At 37.9% G+C, this 26,045-nt stretch overlaps 2 protein-coding genes across 2 annotated transcripts; both read left to right on the forward strand.

Moving 5' to 3' along the window:
• The first annotated feature begins 2,705 nt into the window (after positions 1-2,705).
• LOC114265729 (ribonucleoside-diphosphate reductase small chain-like) lies at positions 2,706-5,925 on the forward strand. Its single transcript, XM_028206550.2, has 3 exons — positions 2,706-2,910; positions 4,143-4,431; positions 4,575-5,925. Exons 1-3 carry the CDS (start codon positions 2,706-2,708, stop codon positions 4,798-4,800), a joined length of 720 nt encoding a protein of 239 aa, XP_028062351.2. The 3' UTR covers positions 4,801-5,925.
• A 542-nt stretch (positions 5,926-6,467) lies between these two features.
• Positions 6,468-8,318, forward strand: LOC114265955 (protein ALP1-like). The gene has a single exon (XM_028206827.2). The coding sequence runs from the start codon at positions 6,743-6,745 to the stop codon at positions 8,147-8,149; it is 1,407 nt and encodes a 468-aa protein (XP_028062628.2). The 5' UTR covers positions 6,468-6,742; the 3' UTR covers positions 8,150-8,318.
• Positions 8,319-26,045: the final 17,727 nt, after the last annotated feature.

The raw sequence follows: 26,045 nt of genomic DNA on the forward strand, positions 1-26,045 counted from the left end.
ACCTGTTTAAATGCCTATGGATGAAGGCTATTTCAATTAAGTTGGATGATTTTGACTAATGTATGTATGAGCTTGCTTTTTCAAGTACCACATATTCAAAACACGTTTCAAACAAATATAAAATCAAAACATTCTAAAGTCGGAAAAATAGTCTATACTTGTGTGCCTTACATAGTAATGTTAGCATTAATAATTAGAACAAGAGCATATAATGTAAATAAAAATTACAACATGATTAGTAGAAGTCGATCTTTGATCGAGTGAGTAGGGTGCTCAATTCATAACCTTCCTCTCTTATACCTAAGTTCCCGAACCGAGACACTTTAATTATGACGAACAAGTGGCCTTTGGCACAAGTCACGATTTTCTAAATTTCTCAATAGTATTTAGGTGGCGATTCTGAAATTTAGCAATGTAGTTCATTTTTGATATCTCTGATGATAAATGGATTTTCTAAAGATTTGTCAAATTTGGACTCTCATTTGTTTAATCTATTTCACATTGCACTTGTGAAACCAAATTCAAAACCACGGGAGTTCGAACTATAAGGCTATCGTATCCGAAAAGACTAAACCCCTCCGAGGAGCACGAAAAACAAGCTACAGATATCAATAACTTTTTTATCATATCATATTTATATTTAGATTAACATTTAAAATCACACCTTCTTTTTTTTTGTTATATATATATATATATATATTTAGATCCAAATGTGTTTTGATAAAAAAATTATTAATATCCAATTAACTTGATTTTTTTACAAGAATATACTTTTCGATGAATTCTTAAAAATAAACGATTCGAGTAACTAAGATATGACCTTGAGTGAGTCGCAATCACCTAGGGCTGAGCAAGGAATCCATAAAATCCGTAATCCGATCCAGTCCAGTCCAATCCGATAGGTTTGGATTGGTTTTTTGAATCTGCGGTTCGGTTCCGGATTGAAGAATTAAAAATCTGTAGTCCACAGATTGGTTCTAGATTGAACCCCACGGTTCCGAATTGGAACCGATCCGGACCATATATAAATAGTTTATATTTTTATTATACATTCTCCCCCATAGTATCTTCTCTTATTTTATATAAAATCTAAACTAAAACCTAAAACCGTATAATATCTTCTTTTATTACTTTTGTTTGTTAGTTTTTAGTTTTAATTTATAATTGTCTAAATACTTATGGTGAAACTAGTTTTCTTGTGGTTGTTTAAATTCTAGAACAGTATGTCGCTATTATAGAAAAATATGTTGCTATTGTGGAACTAATATAGCGCTATGTTTATATTTTTATGAAATTAAAGTGTTATATATATATATATATATTTGTTATTTAATTATGTGAATCCATGGTCCTAAACCGATCCAATCCGTATTTAAATGGATTGGTTCGGATTGGTTCCATGATTTAAACGGATTGGATTGGTTCCAATTTTTCAAGAACCGTAGATAATGGATTGATCCTGATTTTACCCCAATCCGGTCCAATCTGGACCATGCTCACCCCTACAATCACCCCATCTCCAATTAATTATTGAAAAGGTAAAAATATTTTTAATTTTTGTTATATAAATTATCAACTTTTAAGTTATAAGCTCCGTCAAATATAAGGATGAAGTGTTTGTACTAGCATCCGTTTTATAAACAAATAAGAAACCGAGCGATTTGAATAAGAAAAATGAGTTAGACCTCTAAAAAGAGAGCTCTAATGGAGCATTAATTTGTCTTTTTCTTTCTCATATTTTGTCTTTTACCTCACATTTTTTTTTTATATGTGCGCCAGCTCATTAGAGCTACTGCAGTGCATATCTAATTAGAGCTCTGTAGCACTGCTGTTTGAATAATTGATTAATTAATTAGCATCTGGTTAATTACAGAAAATTACAAAAAAAAAAATTCTAAAATTTAACCATTGTAACAAAATAGATCTTGAGATTTTAATTTTGTCAATTTAAATCTTAAATTTTATATTTGATTTCAATATAAACCATCTACCTATTATCTTTTCATAAAATAGTGGGAAAATGATATTTTAGTCATTAAACTTAATGAAAAAAAAAAAGATATTTTAGACATTTTATATACACCTACATTAAAATGATGACTAAGATATCATTTTTTCGTAAATTTTATTTAACAAAAATAGACTAATGGTTTATATTGAAAACAAATCAAAATATTATTATTTAAATTGATAAAATTAAAACCTCAAATTTTATTTTGTTACAAAGGTCAAATAGGTCTTTTTTCTTTTTTTTAATTTCTCTTATTAATTAAATAAGAAATAAGTTTGTGGTGGTGAGGAAAAGGTGTAGCGGTGGTGGCTATGGTGCTAAGAGCATCTCCAACCCATCATCTATATTTTCATATATGAAGAAATTTTACCTCCAATCCATCCTCTAAAACCATCTCCATTCGGGAGGAGGATGGGTAGATCCTCCAAATATAAAGGGAGTATGAGAAATAGATAAGGATCTCCATAACACTATTCATTTCATATGTTTTATTATATTACAAATAATTTTAATATATAAATTTAATTTTTATAAAATTGGTATCATTAAAAAGAGTGAAATCGTCAAAATGAGTATAGTATTAAATATATTTAACAAAAATTTGAAACTTAAATATTTATTAATGAACAAAAATTATTCACTATTTGTTGAAAACATTTTGGAGGAAAATTTTTAGAGAATAAAATTATGATTTATGGTTGGAGTTTCGGTGAATAGGAAGATACTTTATATTCACTTCTTGAATAAAAAAATATATTTTCATCATCTAATTGAAAGTGTTGGGTTGAAGAGCTCTAATGGCAATGGTAATGAAGGTGGAGGGACAATACTTGCGGTGATGGTGCATGAGTGGTATAATGGATGTAGAGAGATGATGGTGGTAATTGTAGTGTATAATGGTAGTGACAATGGTGTCCATGGAGATATATTGAAATGATAGTGATACTTGTGACAATAATGACAATGGTGGTAGAGCTGGTGGTACTAGTAGTGATGATGGATAGGTAGTAATTGTGACAGTAGTTGTGCTGGTGGTAGTAGTGAAAGTAGGGGTACTAGTAGTAATGGGATCATGCCCGTCGACATTGATACTTGTACATAATTATTTATAAATTCGATTATTATTAAGCAATAATAATACTACTTAAAATAAATTAACTTTCAATTTACAATAATTACTTAAAATTTTAAGTGATTCGAGTGCTAGTTATCAAACAAATTTAATTAAATGCTTAATTAATTATCAAAGACTACCTAATTACCACCTATAATGTGAACTCATATAAGGGGAAATTACTATTGAGTGGTAATCTTTAAAAATCATAAAAATTTTAAATTTTAATTAATATTTATAATATTTATTATCTTTTGATTAATTTTTGAAATAATTTTTTTTTCAAGTACTTGTATTTGAATTCGTTCATAATATATTTGTTTATTTCAATAAGTCTTATGGTTTGGATAGTTGATCCCTCAAATCATAATTCTCATATTTAAGATATTTAGGGGTTGTTTGGGGTGTTCTAGATAAGTGCACTTTTTGTCTTTTTGGACTAAAAAATTGAGGTTGAAAATATGAATGTTTGGGTTAACTTTTTGACTTTTTATGAAAAAATGTGTAATAAAAAATTGTAAAAATTGATTTGTAGGGAAAAATTCGAATTAGGAGTTGTGCAGCCGTAATTGATGACTTTTGGTGAATAGTGTTAACTTTTTAACTTTTTGAGTAACTTTTTGACTTTTTGACTTTTTTACAAGTTCCCAAACTTGGCCTTAATTAAAACCAGAGATTTAAGATATTTAATTAAAGGGTTAATTACACTTTCACCCCCTAAACTATACGTATTTTGTCTATTTGGTTCCTTAACTATTGATTGTATTTTTGTAGTCCCTAAACTATAAGAAAGTATGTCTATCAAGTCCAATTTGTGCCTGCCGTCCAAATCATTAATGAAATAGCATTGCATGTGCATTCCACGTGATACAAAAGGCTACTACGAAGGTCAAAATGGACATTTCATCCTCAATGCATGTGCCAAACACGTGAGGCGAATTGGGGTAACAAAAATGGGTTAAGGCTAGGGTTTGCGATATGAAAACTGGGTTAAGGCGTGTGAAATTGAGTCTTCAGAAGGGTTTGCTTGCGTCGAAGGGATCTTCTTCTCCGGCAGCTTCAACTCGATCTTCTGGCTCAAAAAACGAGGCTTGATGCCCGGACTCACCTTCTCGAACGAGTTGATTTCGCGAGACAAGGGTTTGCACTGCAATTTTGTTTGCTTGATCTATGAGCTGCTGACTCAGAAGCTAAGTGAGGAGCAAGTTAAGAGAATCGTTACTGATACGGTGGAGATAGAGAGAGAGTTCGTGTGCGACGCTTTGTTGTGTGGACTAGTGGGGATGAACAGTGATCTAATGAGTAAGTGGTTTTTTGGGAAGTTAGCAAAAAGTTAATTTTTTGGCTTTTTTAATCTATTTTGTCTTTTTGTGAGTAAAAAATGTAAGATGTGATATGACTTAAAATGAGTAAAAAGCTAAAAGTTGATTTTTTACTGGGTTGCCAAAGCACCCCTAAGTATATTGAGTTAGTGGCTGATAGGCTTTTGGGGGCTTTGGGATATGGAAAATTGTATGATGCCCAGAACCCATTTGATTGGATGGAGCTGATTAGTTTGCAGGGAAAGACTAATTTCTTTGAGACGAGGGTTGGAGAGTACCAGAAGGCTTCTGTGATGAATAGCTTGAATGGGAATGGTGGGCTTTGTGTCTTCAAGCTTGATGAAGATTTCTAACTATTTTTTGTATTTTTTTTTTTTTTTGGGTAATTCTTGTATTTTTTTTTTTTTTTTAGATGTGAAAGTTTGTTTAACTGTGTTTGTTTGTTAGTTGGTTTGATATTTGTGTTTAATCTTTGAATTAAATGAATATACAAGGGAAAAAGAAAGAATTTTAAGAAAAACTTGAAATTGTTGTGTTGATTTTGCTTGGACAAGATTAGTATGTATTACAGGGGCAAGGTTTAATGACATATCAAACATGGTAAGAATGAGAATTAGCTCTAATGACAAATTGTTGGGCCTAATTGCAATATGAAGTTGTGATTTTACTAAGGATTTGTTTGAGATGTGGGTTAGTTTTTTGGTTTTTTTAATTTTTTTAGTTATTTTGGTTTGGAATTAAAAAGTTTTGTTTGGGATGAGTTTTTTTGATTTTTTTAAACTTTAGTAAAAGAAAATGAAATAATTATAGTTTGGATATTATATTTTATCTTATTAGTTTTTTAATTTATTTTGTATTTTTGTAGTTATTTTAGTCTCAAATTATTATGTACTTGTTTGGCATAATAGTTGGGTTAGTTTTTTTTTGGATAAAATAGTTTTAAAAAAAAAAACAAAATAAACTAAAAAATTAATGAAATAAAATGTTACATTTAAACTATAATCATTTTATTTATTTTTTTCATAAAAATCAAAATAATTAAAAAAATCTATACCGAATGATATTTTTTAACCCTAATCTAATAGTGAAAATATTAAATGATATCAGAGGATTGACGGGAATGTTCCCTACAGTTTTATGTATTTGTAAAATATTCCTTTTGTTCTTCACTAACGCTATTCGGTTAATGATTTGAACGGCAGACACAAATTAAATTTGATAGACATACTTTTTTAAAGTTTAAAAATTATAGAAACACAATTAATAATTAAGGGACCAAATAGACAAAATACATATAATTTAAAGAATAAAAGTGTAATTAACCCTTAATTAAATGCAGAGATTTTTCTTGTAACATTCGAAAGTTTTTCCTTATCTTTCTTTTTGGATTGCGTCATTATAAGACATCCTTTTGACGTACCTTCCTCCCAACTTTCCCTGTTCCCAAACGTGTTTCTCAACAACCACCACCCCACTTGTCTACATAGGCTAAAACAAAAAAAGCCACGAGCGCAATCCAAAGTCTTCCCAACCGCGTAAACAAACGAACCCCATTTATTTTACTATTATTAATTCCTGAGTAATGTTAGGTATTATGAAAAAAAATTTATGAAAATGATCATAAAAGATTTATAACTCTTAAATTACACTTAAAATAAAATACCATACATTAAATAAGATAATTTAAAAATCATAAATTTTTCATAATTAATTTCATGAAAAAATTTCCATGATGCATATCTTTTCTCTTAATTCCTCCAAATTTTCATTTCAACAATGATTCATCCCACTAAAAACATCACTACTAATAGCACTAATACATTAAAAAAGTAAAAAAAAAAAAACACAACTCCAAGACTAAAACATCACATCATTAATGACGGGACCCACTGCCACCTAATTAATGGGAACACTAATTAGTGCTCCGAAACATTTTTCTTTTCATTTCCATGATGCATATCTTTTCTCTTAATTCCTCCAAATTACAAACCCCCCCGAAAAGAAAAGACAAAAAGAAAAGTCACAGTCAAACAAACCCTCCAAGTCGAATCTTCCTTCTTTCATCCAAGCCGCGTTCACACTTGCTCACACGCTTCCTTACCCCACACACGCCTCTCCTCTATCCATCTCCTCCGAGTGGGGGGGGGGGGGGGGGGGGGGGTATATATATGTGTGTACTCATCTTCATTTTCTTCATCTCTAAATTGTCTTCTGCTTTCACATTTCTATTCAAAGTTCTCTCTCTGTCAACAATCAATTAATCAAACACTTTCAAAACCCCAATCTCTCTCTCTCATGGAAGTCTCTCCATTTTCGTTTCTCAACCCAGATGATTACACTAATTTTTACAGCATCTTCCAAGAGACACAGGAAGAAGATATCATCACCAAAAAGCGGCGAAGAACCGAAGAACAAGTCCCTGAAGAGGTTGTATTGAACGACGTAGTCGCTACATTGTTGTTCTTGGACGAAGAACAGAAATCAGAGCAACAACAATACCACAAATCGCAATCCATGAACAACGACTATTCCAATCAATTTCATGATCTTGATGACACTCAACAACTCAAAACCAAAAGGACTCGCTGCGAAGTCTCCGACAACTCGGGCCAATTGGGTGGTGGTTCCGGCGGCCAGCACCGCCGTTTGTGGGTCAAAAACCGGTCGAAAGCGTGGTGGGAACACTGCAATCACCCAGATTTCCCAGAAGAAGAGTTTCGCAGAGCGTTTCGGATGAGCAGAGCAACCTTCGATTTGATCTGCGACGAGCTCGATTCGGCTGTGAACAAGAAAGACACAATGCTTCGAATGGCAATCCCAGTTCGCCAACGTGTTGCTGTGTGTATATGGAGATTAGCAACAGGTGAGCCACTTCGTGTCGTGTCGAAACGATTTGGGTTGGGGATTTCGACTTGTCACAAGCTTGTTCTTGAGGTTTGCTCGGCGATCAAGAGTGTTCTAATGCCTAAATTTCTTCAATGGCCTGATGAGAGTAAATTGAAGGAGGTTAAAGATGAATTTGAATTGATTTCTGGGATACCCAATGTGGGTGGCTCAGTATACACAACACATGTTCCCATTATTGCCCCAAAGACTAGTGCTGCTGCTTATTTCAATAAGAGGCACACGGAGCGAAATCAGAAGAATTCTTATTCAATTACTGTTCAAGGGGTTGTTGATTCTAAGGGGGTTTTCACTGATGTTTGCATTGGATGGCCTGGTTCAATGCCTGATGATAAGATTTTGGAAAAGTCTGCCTTGTTTCAACGCGCCAATCGGGGGCTTTTGAAGGATGTTTTGATTGCAGGGAATTCTGGGTACCCATTAATGGATTGGGTTTTGGTTCCTTACACTCACAAAAACCTCACTTGGGCTCAACATGCTTTCAATGAGAAAATTGGTGAGGTTCATGGGGTTGCAAAAGAGGCTTTTGGGAGGTTGAAAGGGAGGTGGACTTGTTTGCAGAAGAGAACAGAGGTGAAACTCCAAGACTTGCCGGTAGTTCTTGGGGCGTGTTGTGTATTGCACAACATTTGTGAGATGAGAAATGAAATAATGGATCCGGAGCTGTGGTTCGATATCTTCGATGATGAGATGGTGCTGGAGAATAGTGTGAGGTCTGTCGGTGCTGAGCAAGCCAGGCATCACATTGCTCACAATCTCTTACACCATAATTTTGCAGGCCCTACTGCTCGTCTATAGTGAACTCTATTAATTTTTTGTGTCACTCACTGGCCTTGATTCTTTTTCCATGGCTTGTTATATATATAGTCATGTTATAGAATAATATAATTGTTTTATTTTGGATAGGTGTCAATGCATCATTGTATTTTTTTGTGAGTTCTAATAGACAGATTATTGCCCCCTCTAATGAATTGATGCATAGCTATCCAAATTACAATTGGTTCTTGTTGCAACATGTTTTTCATATTCAGTGAATCAATGAATCGAAATTATCCATTATGGTGTTGCTTTTGAGAAACTCACAAACTTCAAGCTGAGGTAGTTTTAACGGAATTGTTAGGGGAAAGTGACTTTTGTGGTGTTCTTCTTTCGGGCTATGAACATTTGTTGCTTTGTCAATCCACCATTTGGACTAATTAATACCTATTCGTTTGTTAGATGACGGTAGGCTGAGTTACTTTCAGTATTGCTAGGAACACACATGAAATTCACAGCAGAATAAGACGCTGATGTGAGATAATCATTTGGCTTAGTTAATGCCTATTTGTTTGTTAGATGAACGTAGGTTGACTTGTTAGGACCACACACGAAATTCACAATGTGTCTCATTCAGTGAATTTCATCTCCTATGAGTATTGAATTTTCAGGTGAGTATCATTGACAGAGTAGTTGTTTCTGTTATCTAGGTTTTGGAATTTGAACATTTTGAAAGTATTTCAATTTTACTGCTCTTGAGCATAATTCTCAATTGGATTCTGAAGGATGTCCACAAAAGAAACCAATTTATTTTACCTTCTTCCGATTAAAGATGTGAGATCCTCTTCTTCATGGTTAAGATCATTGAACTGCCTCCAAGGGTTCCTTTTTCCAAGTATTGCAGCTATATAGCAGATGACATCCAACAATCCATTATGGTGAAGACATTCATGGCTTTAGGTTTCCATTTCTTGGCACTATTTTGATTTTGAACTTGTGTTAAGACATTGAAAATGTCCTAGTGAGTAGCGTTTTCCATTCTGCTGTCGTATATTATTTACTGTCTAATAACAATAATCTTTCTACACTTTCACTTTTGGAGGAAATCCAATTTCTCACTTTCACTCCATAGACACACAACTGCTTTTTGTTTCTTTTGATTTTCTGGGTTAAGATTCTGGTTGCAAGATGCACCTAAAAAAAAATTCTGGTTGCAAGACGTCTAGGGAATGCAACCTTAAAACTGTCTTCATACTAGGCATTGTATCTAGAACATCGCAAGAGTCCTGTATCATAGAGGGGAAATTACAATCTTAATGATAGCATCATGGGCGTGCCTTTCCTACTGACTTATCTTTGTTTGTCCTATTTCATCAATTCCAGAGTAGATCACCACATTGTTTTTAGAACATCTGCTTCAGGTCAATGAATAGACGAATACGTTTTACACAGTAAGAAGTTTTGAGGGGATTTTGCAGATTCAAATAAACCCCGACATAGCTGCACTTCTTAATTCATGCCCATTTAAAGCTGCTAATTATGATCATCCAAATGTAGTACTAATTATGGATATCTCTGGCTTGTGAAATATGAACTGGGGATCTGATCTCTGTAAGTTTTGCTTTGAATTAGTCTGATATTCATTGACAACACCCACACTGTCTTTGTAATTTTATGTGACGTCTTACTTACCAGTCCATGACTTGGTAGCTTCTTGTCTGCAGCTTCATTTTGTGTCTCTGCTCTCCAGCATTCCTTGCAGCACCAAAAGGTGGTCTTTAAAACTTCGTATGTATAAATAATCCAGGTATGATGCTAGTGCAGCAAGATGGCCTATATTTCATATACAAAATGTAAAATAAAAATTAATTCTCTTGAACTGCAGAAAACTTTGAAAAGAGTTTTATTTTGCAGAAGAATTGATGCTTTGAACTTATGCTATAGAATGAGAAGTTATTCAGAAGCCAGGCAATCGTTTATGGGTTAACTACAATTTTCACCTTTATAGTTTGATTCGATTTTAATTTTACTTTGATTCCTTTATTTTAAATTAAACAGTTTGGTTCCGACACTTTAATTCTAGTTTCAATTAGTTCTTTCCATTCAAATTAGAGTTTAAAGTTAATGATTTTGAGACACTTGTTTGTTTACCTGATTAGATTGGATGATATTGTGACTACTGTGGGATTGAGTGAGTGGATTACTAATGCGGTGATGTTAGGTTAGAGATGTTGGAAATTGAGTCGGGTTTAAAACTCAAACCCAACTAGGTCGCTCATGGTAGCATGACCTTATTAGGAGAGATCCAAACAAATATAACAGATTATATTTGTTATTCAATATATTGGATAATCTTGATATGAGATAATTGTTAATACTGTAATAATTATTAATTAGATATTCTTGATATGAGATAGACTTTATTTGGGATAATATATCTATCATATGTGTCTCCTAACTCTGCTATATAAACAGAATTTGGATTTTGTATTTCACACAACAAAAAATATATATATTCTCTCTTCCCATAAATCATATTGCCTTTTGTACGGTGCACACTGTGGGTAAAACTCTGGTAGTCTTACTCCATCGCTGGTAGAAAGTATTCAAGAGTTCGTGATTCATCTTTTTAAGCTAAATTTATTGTGCAATCTGTTTATCTACAAGGTATGCCTAAATCCATATAATAACTCCGCTGTGTATATAGTAGTATTATATTCCCTTCATTGATATCGGAGTCATTATTAAGGTGTTTTCATACTATTGAATCTATAAAATTGTTATTTTATGTTAATATATAGGTTTATTATTTTTGTTCGCATAAAATACTACTATTTAATCAAAACGGTTTACCAAATTTTTGTTTTGTTTGCAATTAAATTCATATTGTTTATAAACATTAACATGTATAAAATATCCGTAAAATTACATTAATAAATAATGAATCGTTATTTGTAATTTTACGTTTCAATGTTATCAGATATTAGTGAAAAAAAGTATGTGAAAACGGTATTAAAATAAAAATAAATAAAACGCAGAAGATGATGGCGTTGATGCGTTGCGCTGATGTCGTGTTGACGCGTGCATTGACATGCGCTTAGGCAAGTGTTGATCACCTGCTGACCGCACGCTAACACGTCATGACACGAACGCTGATGCACACGCTAACACGCGCTAACCATACTTACCGAAAAAAAACACGCGCTAACCTGACGCAGGCGCTGGGACGTTTAGGCCATGTTTGTTTTTTTTTTTTTTTATTTAAAAAACTACGTTAATTGTTTCTAAAATATTTGTTATAATTCTGTTTTGAGCATGGCTAGTATTGTTAGTCTTGTAATTATTTTTTCTACAATATGTTTAAATTTCAAATCTTATGAAACGTAAACAATATTTTTTCTAAGCTATTAATTCAATATTTTTACGTTAAAATGCTTATGTGCATGTATAATTAATTTTCTGGACCTGAATGTTTTTAGGGAGCTTTTTCGATAAATTCACTTTCTAAGAGTTTTATTCCATCCAACACATATTCTTTTTGACTATTCCATTAGGTCCTATTTGAGATAAGAATACCAAAATATCATTTTCATCTACTTATGTTCCATTTAGTTCACATTATTTTTCTTATGTTTCAATAAGTCCTATGGGTGACATAATACCCTTAATATGAATGTTCACACCGTCAATGTGAATGTTCATATCGTCAATGTGTAGGGGCCCGACCCATGTCGATCCTCGTGGGTGCCCGGAAAAATTCGAGTCGGGCCGGGAGCGGGCCCGGCCCATTACAATGTGAATATTCGCATTAACATGTTAACATTCACATTAATAGGAGTGTAAAATTGGCCCGCGTCCCGTGGCGACAGGAAACCCGCCCGCGGTCCATGAACGGCCCGAGGCGGGCCCGGTTCGGCCCGTTGACAATGTGAATATTCACATTGACATGTTAACATTCACATTGATAAGAGTATAAAATTGGCTCGCGGCCCATGAGCAACCAAAAGCCCGCCCACAGCCCGAAGCGGGCCCAGCCCGGCCCGTTGACAATGTGAATATTCACATTTACATATTAACATTCATATTGATAAGAGTATAAAATTAGCCCGCGTCTCGTGGCTGCCCGAAACCCGCCCACGACCCGTGGGCGGCCCGAGGCGGGCCCGACCCGACCTGTTGACAATATGAATATTCACATTGACATGTTAACATTCACATTGATAAGAGTATAAAATGGGGCAGCGGCTCAAGGCGGGCCCGGCCCGGCCCATTGACAATGTGACATGTTAACATTCACATTGATAGGAGTGTAAAATTAGCCCGTGCCTCGTGGTTGCCCGAAACCCGCCCACGGCCCGGGGCGGGCCTGGCCATTTTTTTTTAATTCTTTTTAATTTTTTCTACAAAAATTTTATTATTTTCCACAAAAAAAGACACTAGGGCTCGGCGCGGGTCAGGCCTCGGATCGAGCCTTGAATGGGCCTTAACCGGGCTGATGGGCGGGGCCGGTCTTCAAAGTGATGGCCCAGGCCCTAGCCTAGGGTCTTGGACTAGGCTCGAGCCTAGGCCCAAATGAGCCTTTCCCGGGCCGAGTCGGGCCGGCCCAAGGGCCAAAAAATTAGCCCGAGGCCCTAGCCATGGCACAAGGGTATTCGGGCTTTGGACGGGCCGATGGATCGAGCCTCGGGTCGGGCCGGTGGGCCTGGGCCTAGCCTCGAGCTTGGGTCGGGCTTGGGCGGGCCTGGCCATTTTTTTTAATTCTTTTTAATTTTTTCTACCAAAATTTTATTATTTTCCACAAACAAATACATTGCGCCTCGGGCGGGTGGGCTGGGCCTCGAACCAAGCCTTGAATGGACCTTAAGCGAGCCGATGGGCCGGACCGGGCTTCAAAGTGATGACCTAGGCCCTAACCTAGGGTCTCGGACATGCTAGCGCCCAGACCGAAACGAGCCTGCCCAGGGCCGTGGGCGGGCTTCGGGCAGCCCACGGGCCGCGGGCCAATTCTACGTTCCTATCAATGTGTATTTTAACATATCAATGTGAATATTCACATTGTCAACGGGCCGGGCTGGGCCTACCTTGGGCCGCGGGCAAGCTTCAGGCAGCGGGAAAATTTTACACTCCTATCAATGTTAATGTTAATATGTCAATGTGAATATTCACATTCTCATGGGTCAGGCCAAGCTCGCCTCGGGCTGCAGTCGGGCTTCGGGCCGCTATAGACATCCCATTTTTGACCGTCCTCAAGACTTGGACGTCACCGCTTGAACACTCGGTGATCATTCATGTTTGTGTTCGTCTTGAGTTCCCGGAGGTCTCGGTTGCGCGCCTTGCCTCAGGATCTCTCGACTCGACTGTGTTGTGTCTGGTTTTGCACCAAACACTTGTGTTTTGCCTTGGAGGGACAGGGAATGCCTTGTAAGGCATCCCCACACATCACCGGCCATGGCTTGAGGCCACCGGCCAGTGATTTTATGCCATCGACAATGTATATTGCCGGTCGGCACTCTTTGTTGCGGGCCGGCCATTTATTTTGCCAAAATGACAATTTTGAATGGCCGATCACTATTCATCTACTTTTAGTAGATATTTTGCGCCAGCTGTGATAGCTGGCACCCACTCTGTTCCCCTCCATACACGTGTATGGAGGGATTTCCCTCTTGGATGGCTTGTTTTGGAAGCCTTACAAGAGGGAGTTGCCTATAAGAAGAGGCTTCCTCTCTTGGCATTAGGGTTACAAAAAATTTCAGAAGGAGTTCTAGATTAGGGTTAGGGTTGATACATATTTCCTATCTCTATATCTCTCTCTTGTGTGTGTCTAGTGTGTGTTTGTCCATACTATTGCACACAAACACATAGTGTTACACCTTCTCTTGGTTGTTGAGGGACTAGAGGGTTGTTCTTGGTGTTCTTGACTGGATTTGAGCTCAAGGAGGCAACAAGATCATCATTTGTGAAGGAGGACTTCAAGGGTAAGAAACTAGCCCCTTTTTACCCCATTTTTGCACACTACTTTTACCTATCTTGCAACTATTTTTTGGCTTTGCATATAATACATAAAAGTTCTGTTTTTAAGGCCTCTAAATAGTTTGTTAAGAGTGTTTTAAGCTTTGGGGTTGTTTGACCCCTCTTAAGCCTTGTTTGGCCATTTTTGCCTCTTAAGGGAGCACCTAGCTTAGGCTCTTGTTGACCATGTATTAGCTGTTATTTATGCTTATTTTGCCATAAAATAACATTGTTTTAAGTTGGTTTTGGTACACCATGCTTGCTTAGCATACATGCCTTGTAATGCCATTTTGTTGCCTTAACATGCCTTAGGTTGTAAACCATTGTTCTAGCATGTTTTAGGCTTGGCTTTGTGAAGCTTTCATGTTTATTTTGCCATGATTAAGGTTTGTCCTTAGTTGTTTGGGTCGACTTTGGCATGCATTGTATAGCCCCTTTGCATTTTTGGCTTGTTGGCCTTAAGGGTGTGAGTGTATAGCATGCATTACTTGCTTTGATTTAGTGGGTTGGGACCATTTTCCATGTCATTTCAGTCCACTTAGTATGCTTGTATGCTTGCATTTCATGGTCCCTTTGATGTGTCAAAGACTTGTGTTGCATGCTCCATGTTTTGGTCATTGTGCATCCTTTTGAATTCAAGTCATTTAGATGCCATCTAAGTAACCTTTTAGGCTTTGTTTTATGTGCTAAAACTCTATTTTGGGTCATTGAATTCATGCCATGTTTGGTCTTGTTAAGTGTGGTTCAATACCCCTTTAGCTTGCTTTGAATCTTGGACTTTGCTTGCATACCTTGATTGCATTGTTTGGGTTGGTTTGGCACCACGCTCTTGCATGATTTTCAAATCTTAATTTACATGCTAATTGTCCATGTTATGCCTCTTTCAAGTGTGCTTGAGAGTTGCCCTTTTGTGCTTAAGTATTAGCCCTTTAACATGTGCATGTGTGTGCGTGTGTTGGCCTCCATGTTTGAGCACTTTGGCCACTGATTTAGGCTTGTTTGAGAATTGCCTAATCATGTTTAAGTCCATCTCTTTGCTTGTTTGCATGCTCACCTCGCATGGTTGCTTGCATACTTGCACGTACACATTGCATTGCCATGTTGCATCCTTAGCTCGCATGCCTAGATTGCATTGCATTGTGCATGCATTGTCTCATCTCTTGAAGTGAGTCGTGATAGAGGTAGAAGTCCCTTGGTTTGACTACGTGCATTGCATTACATTTGAAATGAAAAATGCACAACTTGGTCTCTTGGGCTATCACGCATTGAAATGCGCGCTTGATGGTCCGAGAACCAAGGACCATGTCCCTTTGAGTCATAAACATGATAAGGGATATGGTAGGTGCATACATTGCTTAAAATGCATTGCCATGCTGTGCCTTGCGCTCTACTGCTGTCAATTGCAGGTTCTGCAGACATTCTTGGCTGACCGGCAGTGTTCAGTGCCAACCGACCATAAATCCGTGGCCGATAGCTTCATCAATAGCCGATGATCACATCTTACTGCCGGTGGCCATTCTCCTCAGCCGGTGGTGTCTCCTAATATCCAGGGAAGCAATTCTGAGACTTTGGCAGTTTTCAGAGGAGTATAGCAGGGAAAAACAGAGGCAGCTTGTGCATGGCAGTGGACTTCCGAGCAAGACCCGAGCACACGTGCATTGAGCCCTCTTCCCGAGGCCCCTTTTTCTTACTTTCTTAAATTAATTAATTTGTTTAATTAATTTAGTTGGTCTGTAATAATTAATTAGCTAGGATAGTTAATTCATTATTCGAATTGTATTATTCTTTTGGTACCTCCGAGCGAGGGCGAATCTGTAATAAGCGTGGGTGAGTGTGTGCATGTTTTCCAATCCCCACTTCTTTCTCCCTTTTACTTACCTGCTTTTGATGGTTAGTATTAGGACATGTTTAATTTAGCATACCTTATGCTATGCATGCGTGCATCATTCATCAGTATTGCATGCACCGGGCTCGGCGCATCATGCTAACTACATTAGTATTTCAAATCTAACTTGAATACATGCTACTTGTGCATTTTCACATGTCATTCATAGACTAGCCGAGCCTACTCTAGTGACATTCCGTATGCGTTGCATTAGACATTTAAACATGGACTTGGATCATGCATTGATTGCTAACGAGTTCTTTGTTTTGGCACGGAGTACGATGTAAGTATTTATGCTTTAGCATCCTTGCATGCGTGTGAGTGTTGCCATGATAGCATGATTACCATGAGGCTAGCTGCTTATGTGATATAACTACCTGAATGCCTGTGGGTGAAGGTTGGATTGTCTGAGTTGGAATAGCTCATTGAAATCCGTGTTTTAGCCTACTTGCGAGTAGCAAATTCCAAAACATTTTTCCAAAACAAACGGATATGTAATACTTATTCCCAAATTAGGCAATCTAGTCTATACTTTTGTGCTGTGCGCATAACATAGTAATTCTAGGCTAATAATCGGGATAAGAACACATGACGTTTTCAAAATTGGATATCATGGTTAGTAGAGGCCGAGCTTCGGATCGGGCGAGAGGGGGTGCTCATAGCTGACCTTCCCCAATCGTACCCAAGTTCCCGAGCCGAGGCAACTTTGGTGATGACGGACACGTGGCCTTTGGCACCGAGTCAGGGTTTCCTAAATTACCCCAAAATAAAATATTTAGGTGGCGACTCTGTATCTGGCAAAGCAGTCCATGTTTGGCACTTCTTTTCTAAAAATCTGTTTTCTCAAAACGATTTGCCGGATTTGGACTCTTTGGTTCAGATTAAGAACCGTGACAATTTGAGAGTCCTGAACTGTAGTGAATCCAATATGAACAGAATGGGACTCATCCTCCCGAGGCGTTCGGGGACGTCTACAGCCGCCCACGGGCTGCGGGCCAATTTTACACTCTTATCAAGGTGAATGTTAACATGTCAATGTGAATATTCACATTGTCAACAGGCCGGGTCGGGCCCGCCCTAGGCCGCTGGCCAATTTTATACTCTTATCAATGTGAATATTAACATGTCAATGTGAATATTCACAATATCAACAGGCCGGGCCAAGCCCGCTCCAGGCCGCCCATGGGCCGTGGGTAGGTTTCGGGCAGCCACGAGGCACAGGCTAATTTTACACTCTTATCAATGTGAATGTTAACATGTCAATGTGAATATTCATATTGTCAACGGGCCGGGCCGAGCCCGCCCCGGGCGGCGAGCAGGCTTTTGGCCGCCCATGGGCCATGGGCCAATTTTATACTCTTATCAATGTGAATGTTAACATGTCAATGTGAATATTCACATTGTCAACAGGCCGGGCCGGGCCCGCCCCGGGCCGCCCATGAGCCGTGGGCGGGTTTCGGGCAGCCACGAGGTGCGGGCTAATTTTACACTCCTATCAATGTGAATGTTAACATGTCAATGTGAATATTCACATTGTCACGGGCCGGGCCAAGCCGGGCCCGCCTCGGGCAGCGAGCGGGCTTTTGGCCACCCATGGGCCGCGGGCCAATTTTATACTCTTATCAATGTGAATGTTAACATGTCAATGTGAATATTCACATTGTCAACGGGCCGGACAGGGCCCGCCCCGGGCCGCCCATGGGCCGCGGGCGGGTTTCGCGCCGCCACGAGACGCGGGCCAATTTTACACTCCTATTAATGTGAATGTTAACATGTCAATGTGAATACTCACATTGTCAACGGGCCGGGCCCGCCCCCGCTCGCGGGCGGGTTTCGGGCCGCCCACGGGCCAATTTTACATTCCTACCAATGTGAATTTTAAAATATAAACGTTCACATCATAAAATTGCTAACCGTTCAAAAAATATTTATAAGGGTATCAAAATTAAATATAAGGGCATAAGTGTCCAAAAAAATAGTGTAAATCAAGAAAAAGGACTTTATGGAATAAAACTATATATACATGAGACTAAATGGGTTAAAAAATTCTTTCATGGACTTCTTGGGTTAAAACACTTTTAAATGGGATTTATCAATAATTTGCCCATGTTTTTACAGTAGAATACTGAATGACATGCTATTTAGTGGTATAAGAGTTATACTAATTCAGTTTCTGAAATATTTATTTATATTTTGTGTGTATTATTTAATTAAAGAAAATCTCAAAAGAATTATAGAAAATTTTAGAAAATTTCTGAAATATATTTGCTTCTGTTTAGCATATTCTGAATATTAGAAACAACATAATTATTATTTTTTTAATGTTAGAACTCATTTTGTTATCTCCAAAGCATGATTAATATTAATAAAAGTTTCATGATAAAATGTTGGTTATCATTTTCTAGTTGTATTATTATTTTAAGATGGTCATATATGAATCTTTTAAATCATGCTTATTGCATGGCATATATACCGGTGGATTATTCTTTTGATCAATTCTTCTTCTTCTTCTTTTTTTTTTTTTTTTTTTTGCACATTAAGTTAAATTGAATGTATGATAAAAATCACTAGAGACGCAAGAGATGATTATAGAATTTTCAATCTTGCAACATGTGCATTTTTTATTAAAATTTAATTTGAATTTTTGTGGCAAAATTATTCTGTATTGTGCTAAAATTTTATACTATGCGCATTTTTCTCTAGATGTAGTTAACTATGGCAGCAAAAGTTATTGTAGTTGATTTGACTATGGGAGAAAAGTTGGATGGCGATAACTATGACATATGACGCCGTAAGATTCAGTATCTCCTGAATGCGCAAGAGGTCTTGGAGACTCTTGAACAAGTGATAGCTGAGCCTGAGCTTGAGCCTGAGTAAGGCAACACAACTCAGCATTGTTGTGATCTTGTGGCCTATCAAAAATGGCACAACAAAGATCGATGTGCACGCTTTACGATGTTAAGAAACATGCATAATGACTTGATAACAGAGTTTGAAGGTTCCTTGACTACTTTTGAAATTTGGAAGACTCTCAAATAGAAATTCGGCATCATATCTTTAGCTTAGTTGTGCGGGTTTACCATGAATTTTGATTAATATAAAAAAGGCGCATCATTCAATGAAGCAACATCTGAGAGTAATGTCAACTATGATACGCGAGTTGACGGTAGTAGGTCATCATCTAACACAAGAAAAGCAAGTTCCAGCAGTGATTCACTCCATTTCTCATTCTTGGAAAGAAATGAACCGTAGAATGAAAATGTTAAAACATTTGAAGACATATCACGTCATTTGGAGCTTGAAGCTGAGCATCTAGAGGCAGTTAAATCTGATGGCACCGCTCTTTTGTTGAGTCTAACTCGCGCTAGGCATTTGGCTCTAGGCACGGAGGGGCTAGGCGTGCTCCCAAAAAGAAAGATAGGGTTGACCTTGGGCCAAAGCGCACTGGCAATTTCAAGCGCAAAAGAGGTAAGAAGGCTGGCATGAAAACTAAGGCTAGCATGGCGTGCTTTAACTGCAAGAAGGAAAGACATTTCGGTCAGGATTGCCTAAGCTGAAGAAAGTACTCCCTAACTTATTTTCTCGCTTTGACTGTTATGTTTCTAGTCAAGTTTTTTTTACTCACTTTCCTCATTTGTGGGTTGTAGACTAAGGAGTAGTCGTCGAGTTCCAACTAGTAGTAAAAAAGTATACATGGGAAATGAATCTAGCGTGGAGGTGCTTGGGATTGGCACTTACAGGATGGAAAGCGATATGGGCACATATTATATCTTCATGACGTACTCTATGCTCCGGAGATTTGATGAAACTTATTATCAGCTATTAGCACGATGAGTCTTGGTTTTAATTTTCAGTTTGAGAGTGGACAAGTTAGCATTTATTTGGGAACAATTTATTATGGAAGTGGTTTTATTTTAGATGGTTTTTTAGTTTTGGATGTTAATAATTCTAGTTTGAATAATGCTAATGACTCTGTTTCATATATTATGCCTATTTGTGATGTTGATAATAATTTTACAAAATGGCATACTAGATTAGGCCACATTGGGAAAGACAGAATGATCAGGTTAGCTAGAAAAGGTCTTTTAGGCCCACTCGTAAGGGTCAATCTAGCCACTTGTGAGCATTGCCTTGCTGGCAAGGCAACCAAAAAATCATTTTGAAAAGCCAAAAGGGTATCTTTTCCATTACAACTTATTCACTCTGATTTATGCGGACCAATGAATGTTAAGGAAAGAAATGGAGCTCATTACTTTATCACATTTATAGATGACTCTAAACATTTTGGTTATGCCTATTTGATCTCCCATAAGTCAGAAGCATTGGATTGCTTTCGACGTTATATTTTAGAGGTTGAGAATCAATTAAGCAAAAGTATTGAGGCTTTAAGGACAGACTGAGGCCGCGATATCTATCTGAGCTATTCAAAAAGCTCTGTGAAGAGAAAGGAACAATTAGACAGTTGACCATTCCTGGCACTCCGCAACAAAATGGTGTAGCGAAGAGAAGAAATCGAACATTGCTTGATATGGTTAGGTCGATGATGGCGCAAGCCAATCTTCCCATTTCCAATTTGAGAGATGCTTTGCTAACTGCTGTCTATATCCTTAATCGTGTGCCTTCTAAATCAGTACATTCCACCCCCTTATGAATTATGGATCGACAAAAAGCCAAATTTGGACAATTTATGGCCATGGAGTTCAACAACTTTCATATACTACACTTCTCATAAGTATGGGAAGTTAGGCCCTAGAGGAAAGAAGTGTATCTTCATTTGCTATTGTGAGCATTCTAAGGGCCATGTGTTTATTAGAGAGCAGCTATAGGGAAGTGTGACTGAAATTGAGTTGCATGATATGGATTTCCTATAAGTAGATTTTCCTGAGAGAGGCGAGGTTAGTAGAGATGTAAATCTCTATGAGATGGAGGAACCACAACATGGCACACCAAGTAGCTTAGTTGAGAATAAAGAATCCCTCAATCTCCTAGGGACAGTGGGAGTGACATGTCTATCGATGGACTAGGTCCAGCATATCTGGATTCTCAAGAACCTCAACGTCATAGAAGCGAGCGTGGATCCATCCCTGGTTGTCATTTTGAGATTGAGAGGGAAGCATTCATGATTGCTTCAAGTGACATTGTTGAGCCAAAAACAATAAAAGAGACTCTAGTATCTCCGACTAGTAATGAGTGGAAAGTTGTAATACTTGATGAGATGGTGTCTATGAGAAAAAATCATGTTTGAGCCTTGGATGATCTGCCACCCAAGCATAAGACCATTGGGAACAAATGGGTTCTCAAGATCAAGAGTAAGGCAGATGATTCCATAGAAAGTTATAATGCTCGCCTAGTGGCGAAAGGTTACACCCAATTGGAGGGTGTAGACTATGAGGAAATTTTTTCTCCAATAGTAAGGTTTGCCTCTATTTGCCTTATTTTGGAAATAATAGCTCGGTTGGACCTTGAGCTATACCAGATGGATGTTAAAATTGTATTTCTCAATAGAGAACTGGATGAATAAATCTATATGGATCAGCCACAAGGCTTTATAGCACCTGGCATGCAGCGCAAAGTTTGCAAGCTTTAAAGATCTATTTATGGTTTAAAGCAATCATCTAAACAGTTGTATCTAAGATTTCATCGAGCAATTATCACCAATGGGTTTACGATGATCGATAAAGATCACTGTGTGTACATCAAATGACGCAAGGACAGTTGTTTGATTTTGTCATTATATGTTAATGATACATTATTGGTTGGCACCACCAAAAGGTGGCTGTCCTCAACCTTTGAGATGAAGGACATGGGTGACGCAAGCTATGTACTTGGGGTTAAGATCCTGAAAGATCGTTCTAAGAGACTTTTCGATTCTCAAGGGACTTACATTAAGAATATCTTAGAACTAGTCTAGATGTAGAGCTACAAACCTGTTGACACTTCTTTAGCTAAAGAAGAGAGCCTGAGCCTTAATCTGAGACCTAAGACTCCAAAAGAGGAAGAAAAAATGGCCCAAGTACCCTATGCTAATACAGTAGGAAACCTAATGTATACTATGATGTGTACTCGACCAGATATATGTTATGCAGTGGGATTGGTAAGTCGTTACTAATTCAATCTAGGATTTGCTCATTGGAATACAATCACGAGGATATTGCGTTACCTCAAAGGGACTCCAGATTATATGCTTTGCTACCAGAGTACGAATATACACCTAGTTGGCTATAGTGATGCTAATTGGGGCGATGACATAAATGAGCGAAAGTCCACATCTAGATATGCTTTCCTGCTCAGTGGTAGAGCCGTTACCTGGAGTAGTAAGAAGCAATTATGTGTCTCCCTATCTACTATGGAGGCTGAGTTTGTCACATGCTCAGCTGTCATACAAGAGGTTGCTTGGTTACAAAGGTTCTTACAACATTTGGGAGTAGTCTTACAAACCTCAAACCCTGTCACTATTCATTGTGACAGCATGGCTACACTTGCCTATGCCAAAGATTCTAATTATCATGGAAGAACCAAACATATACTTCATCAAAGAAATAGTGGTGCAGAAGCAAGTTGTCTTAAAACACATTTCTACTAGTCGCATGGCTACGGACCCATTGACCAAACCCATTTCGAGAGATGATCATTGTACTCATGTTAGGACTTTGAGTTTACGTAGATCGTAGTGATGTTTATGTGTGTTTTTTTTCTTTAGACTTGGATGATTATTTATGTACCTTGTAATGTTTGGGATATTATTTATGCAATCAGTATTTATGTTTGTGTTATTCATTTTTTTTTTTTTTTTGTGTTTGGATATGACTTGCAAGAAAGCATATATAGATTTGTTGATTGATGTCAATAGGCAAGATTGGCTCACTCACATGCAAAAATAAGACATGTGGTTGTTAGATTATAGTGGGAGTTGTTTCTAACTTAGATCATCCACAGCTAGAGTCGCCTTGGTTGTAACCAAGATGAAGTCATGTTACTTGACTAATCATGGATAGAAATTCACTACAAGAAATAACACTTTCTGTGACCAACTTTTTGGTTGCAAAAAGATCAAATCTGGTCACTACTAGTTTTTAGCGACCAAAAAAAGTTGGTTGCAATTTAGTCACCAAAAGCTCGTCAGAAAAGATTTTTGGCGACCAAAAGTGAAGCTGGTCGCGGAAAACTATTATTTGCGACCACATATTTTGGTCGCAGAAAGGACTTGAATTTGTCAAAAGTTTATCGTGTTGCGACAAAGAATTTGGTAGTTAAAAGTTAACTTTTAGCGACCATCTGTTTTGGTCGCTGAAAGATAACATTAGTGACCAAACTATTTGGTCACTAAAAGGATTTAAATTTGTTCGACTAAGCATTTGCGACAAAAATATTGGTCGCAAAAGGAAGGTTTTGGCGACCAAGAAGAAAAGCTAGTCACGGAAATTGAGTATTTGCGACAAAAACATTGGTCGTGGAAAGTAGGTTTTGGCGACCAAGAAGACAGTTGGTCGCGAAAATAGTATGTTTTAGCGACTACACATTGGTCGCTAATAGTCATTCCTAGAACCTTAATCCGACTAAAATCGTATTGGTCGCAAAAAGGCTTTTAATTTCAAAAATGATTTTTTTTTAAATATAATGCTAAATTTTTTGTAATACCTACAATGCATTTGAAATTAATACATAATTCATATCTGTAGACGTCCCCGAACACCCCCGGGAGGAACGAGTCCCCCGTTCCGTTCGATATTGGGCTCACTACAGTTCAGGACTCTCAAATTGTCACGGTTCTAAGTCTGAACCAGAGAGTCCAAATCTGGCAAATCGTTTTGAGAAAACAAATTTTTGAAAGAAGTGCCAAACATGGACTGCTTTTCCAGATACAGAGTCGCCACCTAAATATTTTATTTTGGGGAAATTTAGGAAACCCTGACTCGTTTGCCTAAGGCCACGTGTCCGTCATCACCAAAGTTGCCTCGGCTCGGGAACTTGGGTATGATTGGGGAAGGTCACTTCGTGAGCACCCCCGCTCGCCCGGTCAGAGACCGGCCTCTACTAACCATGATATCTATTTTTGAAAACATTGTATGTTCTTATTCCGGTTATTAGCCTAGGTTACTATGTGATGCGCACAGCATACAAGCATAGACTGGGTCGCCTGAATTGGAACAAAACATTTTATGTTTGTTTGTTTGAAAATGGTTTGATGGTGCTACTCGCAAGTAGGCTAAGACGTGGATTTGCCACCCTCGGGTGGGCTTAGAAAACATGATTTTGCCACTATCTAGTGGGCTTAAAACACACATTTGATGAATTGTTCCAATTCAAATAACCCAACCTTCACCCACAGGCATTCAGGCAGTTATGTCACGTAAGCAAATAGCCTCATGGTAAGCATGCTATTCATGGTAGCACTCACACGCATGCAAGGATGCTAAAGCATAAAACTTACCGAGTACTCCAAGCCAAAACAGAAACTACATTAGAAATCATGCATGATCCTAAGTATACAGAAATGCCTAATGCAACACATGCAAAATGCAACTATAGCAGGCTCGGCTATTCTAAACATGGCATATGAGATGCAACAGCTAACATGTATTCAATTTGAAATTGAAAATACAATGCAGTTAGTATGATGCGCCGAGCCCGGTGCATGCAAAACAGATGAATGATGCAAACATGCTGTCATACTGTATGCTAATTGAAATATGCCCTAATCTATCCATCATAAGCAGGTAAATAAAAGGGAGAAAGACGTGGGGGTTGGAAGACATACATCACACGCACGCACACTTATTACAATTATGCCCTCGCACAGAGGGTCCGAATAAATATACAATCCCAAATAAATAATTACAGTCCCGAATGAAAGAATAGTACAGTCCAAATATATACAAATTCCTAATTAATTAACAAATTAACTAAGAAAATAAATAAACTGGCATGCAAGCCAGGGACTGCCTTGATTCTATTCCGAATGATGAATGATGCATGCCCGGGTTGCTTTTGCGCGGAAATCCATGACGATGCCCCAATTAGCCTCTATTTGCACCTGTTCTTGAAATGCGTGCCAAGCCTCGGAAGACCGCTGATTCTTGATTTGCTGCAACAGAGAGCAGGAAAGAGGCATAGCAATGTATTTTCACAAATGTATGCATGCCTCGATCCTCGTGCCACCAATCACGCATATCAATGCATAATGGCCGAGGAGTCGAATTGCACAATTCGATATAGGATGAATGCACATGAAAACACAATTAAAACCTAACTCCATCATGGATAATCCGGAGTGTCGGTGATTGGGAAATTGAGGCACGTTCCGTCACTCGGAGTACGAAATGTACCTCGTTTCACGTGCCCGAGCTAACTCCTATCCCGAACACGATGCAATATGCATGACATGCATGAAATGCAACTAAGATACAATCCTAACATACACAATGTCATGGAATGGCATACACGCTGCACGATGTAATATACAACCGAGCATACACAATGCTATGGATGAAATGGCATACGCAATGCAATAATGGGCTTACACCAACATGAGAGAGCCTCAGCCACACTCACATAGGAGGCCATCAGATGAAAACAAGACAACTCGGAATGCGTGCACGCGTGCACGCAAACCGAGGACCAACCCTCAGGCATCGAAATGCCACTCTAATGAGACATGGCAAAGACATGGAATATGATATGCAAACATGCAAAAATCAGTAGCAAAATGAGGGGCAAAACAGCCCCGAAATAAGGCGAAATGACACCCGATGCATGGAATTTCTCCCGAAATGCAAAACTAGGTACATGAAATGGCTTACAGCTATACAAAGCATGCATAATTGGTACATGGAATGAAAAGACAGAAGTAAGGCAGCCCCAAAATAAGCATTTTTACAGTTCAAAGCATGGCCAAACAGCAAACACAAATAGGGCAAAACTAACATGCAAAAATGGCCCTAAATGCGAGATAAAGACGCAACTCACAGCTGCTGTCTCCAAACAGATTAGGGCCCTTCAACAAAGTTGAAGAGGGGCCCAAAAAATGATCTTTTACAGTTTATG

This window comes from Camellia sinensis, chromosome 5, assembly GCF_055761805.1.
Source record: "Camellia sinensis isolate YWXY chromosome 5, ASM5576180v1, whole genome shotgun sequence".
Taxonomy (NCBI): domain Eukaryota; kingdom Viridiplantae; phylum Streptophyta; class Magnoliopsida; order Ericales; family Theaceae; genus Camellia; species Camellia sinensis.

What these genes read in the sequence shown, in the direction of transcription:
- LOC114265955 (XM_028206827.2), top strand. Translation starts at nt 6,743, where the DNA reads ATGGAAGTCTCTCCATTTTCGTTTCTCAACCCAGATGATTACACTAAT.
- LOC114265729 (XM_028206550.2), top strand. Translation starts at nt 2,706, where the DNA reads ATGGTTGGAGTTTCGGTGAATAGGAAGATACTTTATATTCACTTCTTG. An exon ending in GGTAATTGTAGTGTATAATG is followed by an intron (nt 2,911 to 4,142) that starts GTAGTGACAATG and finishes TTGAGTCTTCAG; the next exon opens with AAGGGTTTGCTTGCGTCGAA. An exon ending in AACAGTGATCTAATGAGTAA is followed by an intron (nt 4,432 to 4,574) that starts GTGGTTTTTTGG and finishes GGGTTGCCAAAG; the next exon opens with CACCCCTAAGTATATTGAGT.